This window comes from Stegastes partitus, unplaced genomic scaffold, assembly GCF_000690725.1.
Source record: "Stegastes partitus isolate 25-593 unplaced genomic scaffold, Stegastes_partitus-1.0.2 Scaffold958, whole genome shotgun sequence".
NCBI lineage: Eukaryota > Metazoa > Chordata > Actinopteri > Pomacentridae > Stegastes > Stegastes partitus.
This window is the reverse complement of record NW_007578689.1, coordinates 151,193-157,871: the sequence shown is the minus strand read 5'-3', so window position 1 is coordinate 157,871 and position 6,679 is coordinate 151,193. Positions and strand designations below refer to the sequence as shown.

Sequence of the window (6,679 nt, the reverse complement as noted above, 5' to 3'; positions counted from 1 at the left end):
AGCACCAGTTACCATGGAGACCTAGCTCCACGGCATCAGTTACCATGGAGACCTAGCTCCACAGCACTAACTACCCAGCATAGCGTTTTATAATTTGAAGTCCAGAGTCGGTGGCAGTTTCTACAGCTGACTTGATGCCTCCCAGATCTGAAACTGAGCCGTTTAAAGCTGAAACTCTTGAATCTGTGTTCGTCTGCACACAGGATGAAACTGACTTTAGGGTTTTATCTTCTGCAGGCCTCATTTTCCAAAAATTCTACCAGTTTTAAATACTTACAGGTTTTCAACACTCTGAGCTTTAGTTAGTTCATCAGTTAAATCTGTCCTCATCACAGTTCCCGTTCAGTCTCCTCACCTGTCCGTCCAGGCGTCAGGTGACCCGCCTCGTCCTCGCCGTCATCCTCGGTCCTGAGGCGGTTCTGTGTAGCCGGTTTGGGCCTCCACCTCCTCATGTCCTTACAGGTGGTGAACGGAGGAACTGCAGGACAACAAGGACACGAGTCAGACGGCAGCAGCTTCACCTGAAACCTGAACCTGAACCCACAGCTGACCCACCGTGACGTCGGCTCTCGTTCACTTTGCTGACCAGCAGGACGGCCTTCTGGTCCAAACCCATCCGGTCCTTGTTGGTACCGAACAACTTCTTCATGTACTTCTCTGAAAAATAGGACCAACAGCTGAAACTGGCGACTGACTGAAGATTCATGTTCAGCTCAAGAGTTAAACAGTTAAGAGAGAGTTCATTGAACGGTCTCTCAGACTGACCTGTAGCGGCACCGACGTCCTCGTCTGAGCTGCTCTCTGAACAACCAATCAGCTGCAGGCTGTAGGACAGGATGTCTTCAAACAGCTGGTTCCCAGTTAGAGTACAGTTCCTCATGTGCTGCCTGCAGAGGACAGACAGGAAACATCAGGACAGACAGGTAGACAGACATGTAGACAGACAGGTAGACAGACATGTGGACAGACAGGTGGACAGACAGGTGGACAGACAGGTAGACAGACATCAGGACAGACAGGTGGACAGACAGGTGTACAGACATCAGGACAGACAGGTGGACAGACAGGTCTGGACTCCAGGGTCTCACCAGCTGCAGCTGTCGTCGTTGCAGGTCCCCGTGAGGTCGAAGCGACAGAAGCTTCTGTTGGGTTCGATCACGTTGCTGAAGGTCACCGAGCTGAGCGACAGTTTCTCTTTGGTCCTGTAGTATGGACTGAACCTGAGGAGGACAGGTGAGTCAGTCACACCTGGACAGGTGAAGCTGTGAACATGACTGAGGTCATTTAATAACCAAACAGCTTCTTGTTCCACTCAAACAAACTTCATGTTGAGTCTGAACCTGCAGCTGCTCTGATTTATCGTCAGTCGGTTAGAAGCTCCACACAAACATTTAAAAAACGTTTCAGGAACCTACCTGTATGACCTGAACACCAGCAGAGGACTGTGATAGGCTCCAAAGGGAACAGGCTTCAGTTCCGAGCCGCCTGATTGGCTCGCTGCCGTTTCCACTTCCACAGGAAGCACCTGAATCACATCGAACACACTGAGCACGTGCAGTAGCGTCACCATGGAAAAGCTCAACAAACATCAGGTGAACGTTAGCGTAACATCAACAGAATCACATCCTTTTAAAGCGTTTCAGCCCCTGAACTGGAGCTGAAACGCTCTCCAGGATTCTTGTGGATTCTGTCTCCAGCTCAGTGTTATTTTGTTTGGGATGTATTGTGGCTGTGGAGCGGACCGACTCCCTCCCAGCAGAACCAGGTGAAGTTGCACTCACCTGTCCAGCGGAGGCGCTGTCCACGGCTACCCCCAGCTTGTGCAGCTCCCCCAGCAGCAGGTCTCCCAGCCGGGCCTGCTGCTGGTACCGCTGTCTCAGAGCGTCCAGGTCCAGACCCACAGACGTCTCAGCGGGAGGTTCAGAGCCGGGCGAGGTCTTGGTCAGCTTAGCGCCGCTGTCTTTGGGGGGGGCGGAGGTGTCCAGGTGTGGTTTGGTAAAGGAGCTGCTGGACTGGCGGAGGGAGGAGCGGCGGCCGCCTTTAGCTGCAGCGGAGGGTGCAGGTTCTGGTTCTTCGGGCTCAGCAGCGTCTTCGCTGTCTAGGGCCAATTTGTCCTGCGTGAGGTCGTGCAGGGACGGCTGCGGCACGGTGAAGGCGCCGGAGGGCGGCGGCTGCACTTGGCGGTCAGGTGGAGTCGAGGCTCGCGGCGGCTCCGCAGGAAGTCCTCGGTTCCTCAGCGCCTGAGCCTCCTTCAGCTTCTGGATCTTTAGGGCGTACTCGGACTCAAGCTGCTGCAGCCGCTGCTTCTGAGCGATCAGCTCCACGAAGTGACGTTCGGAACCACGAGGGGCGGAGTCTAACCGCTGCAGCTTACTGGGCTGCAAAGATTCAGAGTCAGAGATTCAGACTGAGCAGCAGCAGCAGCAGCCTACAGCTGAACATCACAGACTGATCAGGGATGTGGACCGTGCAGTCAGACGCCTGCTTTCACTGGAGCATCGCTCATCAGTTTCCACCAAACTGTGCCCACCCTGTCTGAGGAGCCCTGCCGGATCAAAGCTAAATTCATTTTGTGAAAAACTGATAAAAATTGATGAGAACAATTTTTTGATCATTGATTCTTAATTTCTACTTGACGGTTTTCATTATAATCTGACATTTCCAACAGTGACTCTTAGGGCCCGACCCATATGGATGTTAGAGTCTGATGCCGATATTTGGCAGAAAAAAATTCGAACCGATTAATTTAAAAAATATGTTAGAAATAAAATAGCTTCTGTTTTGGTCCCTTAATGCTACAACAACAAAGATCAATCAGAGAGAACTCTTGACCATATTGTGGCACACAGGCGAGGTCAATCACTAAGAGCTGCAGTTCAAAGCTGGAATAATTATTGGCTGTTATCAATCGGCATCTGAAGCTCTCCTTAAATATAGCAGCCAGACCGCCGCCACGCCAAAGACCTGAATCACAGGCAGAACGTTTGACTGTTTCACACTTGACAACAGAGAGGAGGCACCAGAACAGGCTCCGTCCATCTATCTATCTATCTATCCATCTATCTATCCACTTTGCGGCAGAGCGAGCGGTCTCACCGCTGGACGGTCGTCAGCGATCTCAGCTCTTCGTCATCTCCGTGTCCGAGTGTGACTCGTTCACAACCAGCAGCAGCACAAACGGAGCTGTTCGTGGTGTTGCTGAGGGTTTACAGCTTTTGTCCTGGACAACATTTGTCTTTTTACTAAATCAAACTGTACAAAATGAATGCAGGAGAGCGACTGTGACACTGAACAGCATTTCCTGTTTAATGACAAATTAAGAATATATCGGCACTTAATCGGCAAAACTCCGGCCCATGATGAGTGTTTTGAAAAGGGCTCTAATCAGCTCATGTAATCAGTCAGCTGATAAATCGGTCGGCCCTCGTTATGTCAATAAATAACCAACAGATGAACACATGAATACTGAGCGTGTGCAGCAGCGCCCCCTGCTGTCTGCAGCATAGGACGTGTACAGCTGCTGCTCTGGTACCGGTGAAGGCATTCTGTACTGTTACGGCTGAGAGCTTCGGTAAAGTCTCTGGACTGAAATGGCTCAACTACAAAATAAGACAAATGATGAGTTGATGTGAGTGTTGTCAGCGTTCGACAGCTTCATCCAAGAATAAACGTAGAAACTGATCCTAACTTCATGTCTCCTACTGAAGACAGCTGCAGTTAGTTTGAGAGGAATTCTTCTGAGACACGTAGAATAAAGTTATTCTAATTAAACAGAACTGTTCTTGATGAAAATCACACGTGATGCGTTCAAGAAGCTCAGACAAGTTGGAAATCCAACACCTCCAGTCTCTGATAGTGTATTAAGCGCCATGTGGGTTAAATTTGCATCAGCTCTGGTTCCTCTCACCTGGTTCTGGCTGGAGTCTGCTGGGCGCTTGGGTCCTCTGCCGGCAGCCAGCTGGGCCTGAAGCAGCTCCTGCTCCAATCGGACCGCCTGACTCTTCTTCATGGAGACTCTGTGTTCAACCCGATGGACCTGCAGAGGACGAGGACAGAAGATACGATCGCACTGGAAACTCTGGAGGGTTAGGCTGAAGGTTCACGCTCTGTTCATCAGTGTGTTCGGTGGAGGCGAGTTCTGCAAAAGATTCTGAAAATGTCGTGTTTCCAGACCCGAGAAATTCTCTGTTTTGAAATGAACAGAACTATCTCACGTGTGAAGCCGTTTTAAATGTTCAGTTTCTCCAGAAACTCCCACAGACGTAAAATGTGGTGAAAACAGTTTCACTTATTGGTCCCTGAAAATGGAAACGTGTCAAATGTGTAACCCTGGCTGGTGCTGATCCAGAAAGGTCCTGCCAGTGTCCATGTTTCTACTTCTAAAAATGTCCTCCAATAAGTCCGAGTTTTATTTCTGGAGGTTCTGAACCTGGAAATGGACTCTCAGGTTGTTTTGAGGGTGAAAAAAGAAAACAGACTAAATTGTCTACACTGAGCCAGAATCTTTTCCAGAACTTGGCTGTGGTTCTGTAGGACACCTGTCTGGGTGGTGGATGCTACCAGCAGATGCTCACCTGCTCCTGCAGCTTCTTCAGCAGCGTCCGGTTTGCGCTGACGATCTTCTCCGACGCCTGCAGCTGCTCCCTCAGTTTGGACACTTTGGCCTCTGCAGCTTTCAGAGACTCTGTTTTCTTCAGCTCCTGCTGCAGCAGATGTCTGAGAACAGCCTCGTCCCTCTGCAGCAGCTCCCTGTGGACGACACACGCTCATCAGAGGCTCCGTCGGCTTCAGGTGAGTCACCTGAGACCGCTGCATGCGTCTCCTGTAAGACAGTCATGAGCTGCTAAAGACCAGCGACTGCTGTCCGACTCTCACCTGTGCTTGCTGAGTCTCTGTTCGGCCTCGGCCAGCTTCAGCTCTGCAGCAGGTTTCAGCGATGAGTCGATCAGCGAATCAGAGGCAGCGGAGGAGGCGGAGCTCCGAGGAGGAAGACTGTGGTCCTTCATCTTCTGCTTCTCCCTGCTGAGAACCAGAGTTTAGACCCAAACCTCAGATCCTACCTGATCACAGGAGAGAACAGGCCGGACGGTACCTGGCGATCTCCTCTTTGAGCAGACGGTATTCGGCCTTCTTGGCTTCAGGTAAAGCTTCCGGAGTTCTGACCGGGTTGTTCTCCTTCTCACATCCTGATGCTGCTTTAGGCTTTGCTGCCTGAAAGCACCGAACACAGAAACCGTCAGCATGAACAAGAGACTTCTCAGAGTTCTGGAAACAGCGGCAGGAGACTCAATACCAGACTGCTGGTCGCTTCACGAGTTCCTGCAACATCTCAGATTGGTTCAAGCACCATAAATGTTTCTGCTGGGGCCAAAACCTCAGAACATCAGCAGATGAGTGGAACGTTTAACCAGACAAGGTTCCAGGTTTACATGTTCAGACTAAATGTTGATGTGGATCATTGGTAGGAACCAGAACCTGGAGTCCACAGGTTCTAGATGTTGGTTTAGATGTGCAGAGCTACAAGCTGCTTCATGCTGTTCGTGTTTAACTGACCAACTTTTCCTGTACAGATGATGGAAACCAACACAAGAACTTTATGTACCACCTTCATCATCACCACTGTCAACACTGGGAATTTTCAAGGACCAGTAATTGGAAACTGTGTCCTGCTGGATCCATCCAGTGGTTCTGATGGAACTGCTCTGTCTCAGTCACCACATTTCATGTCTGTTGGAGTTTAATGTCTGGAAATTCTGAACCTGGAAATGGACTCTCAGGGTTTTTTAAAAGTGAAAACAGAAAAATTCCAGGTCCACAAATATATAAAATGTCAGAAAAACCAGCCAGATATGAAACGGGACTGAGTTTTTAGATAACAAATAAGTGAACTGAAGAGACTCTGAGGCAGTGAAGGACCACTGAGCCTGCTGGAGACTTTGAGACTTTCTGAAGGTTCTGGGAATTAAAGGAGTTCTGTGTTTCTTTTCAGAGAATGTAAAGTCTAATATCTGAACCTTCTGCTAGTCTTACAGGTGAACATGTAGAGAACCCTGCTAACAGTTCTATTGTCCCACCTCCACGGTCCTCCTGGCCTCCTTGATCATGAACTCCAGCCCTCCGAACACCGTCTGCGTGGAGCTGCAGCCATCCAGGTCCGAGTCGCTGTCGTCCGAGTCGTTCAGGGAAACCACCACCGACTTGTGTCTGGGCAGCTGACAGACAGGTGACAGTTAACAGCTGATCCTGGAACCAAAGCTTCCTGCTCTGTAACACTGAGCTTCATCTTACCACCAGAGGAGCTCTGGCAGCGTGATGCCCTCTGCCGAACTTGTTGGTCCGAGACTGAGGCACCGTGTTCAGGCTGACGGTGCTCAGGTTTCCTCTGGTCGGCTGCTGGACGTCTGCAGGAGGCAGGCAACTGGGAGACGGAGGTCCGCTGGAGGTCTTCTGTAGAAGCAACACCAACATCAGCACAGGTACCGACAACACAGAGATCCCAGTATACCCAGTACACCCAGTATACCCAGATAACCCAGTAAACCCAGTACAACCAGAATACCCAAAGAACCCAGTAAACCCAGTGAACCCAGTATACCCAATGAACCCAGTACACCCAGTATACCCAAAGAACCCAGTACACCCAGAGAACCCAGTATACCCAGTACACCCAGAATACCCA

General features: G+C 50.2%; 1 protein-coding gene across 1 annotated transcript in view; it reads right to left on the bottom strand.

Moving 5' to 3' along the window:
* Positions 1 to 6,679, bottom strand: part of zfc3h1 (zinc finger C3H1-type containing) — a 32,813-nt gene that overhangs the window by 15,775 nt on the left and 10,359 nt on the right. The window contains exons 6-17 of the mRNA XM_008294396.1: positions 6,289 to 6,505; positions 6,075 to 6,212; positions 5,093 to 5,211; positions 4,876 to 5,022; positions 4,575 to 4,749; positions 3,908 to 4,036; positions 1,782 to 2,378; positions 1,416 to 1,525; positions 1,089 to 1,220; positions 766 to 887; positions 556 to 657; positions 356 to 478 (exon numbers count right to left, since the gene is read on the bottom strand). Of these exons, the coding sequence (XP_008292618.1) occupies positions 356 to 478; positions 556 to 657; positions 766 to 887; positions 1,089 to 1,220; positions 1,416 to 1,525; positions 1,782 to 2,378; positions 3,908 to 4,036; positions 4,575 to 4,749; positions 4,876 to 5,022; positions 5,093 to 5,211; positions 6,075 to 6,212; positions 6,289 to 6,505 (2,111 nt within the window). The remainder of the gene's footprint in view (positions 1 to 355; positions 479 to 555; positions 658 to 765; positions 888 to 1,088; positions 1,221 to 1,415; positions 1,526 to 1,781; positions 2,379 to 3,907; positions 4,037 to 4,574; positions 4,750 to 4,875; positions 5,023 to 5,092; positions 5,212 to 6,074; positions 6,213 to 6,288; positions 6,506 to 6,679) is intronic.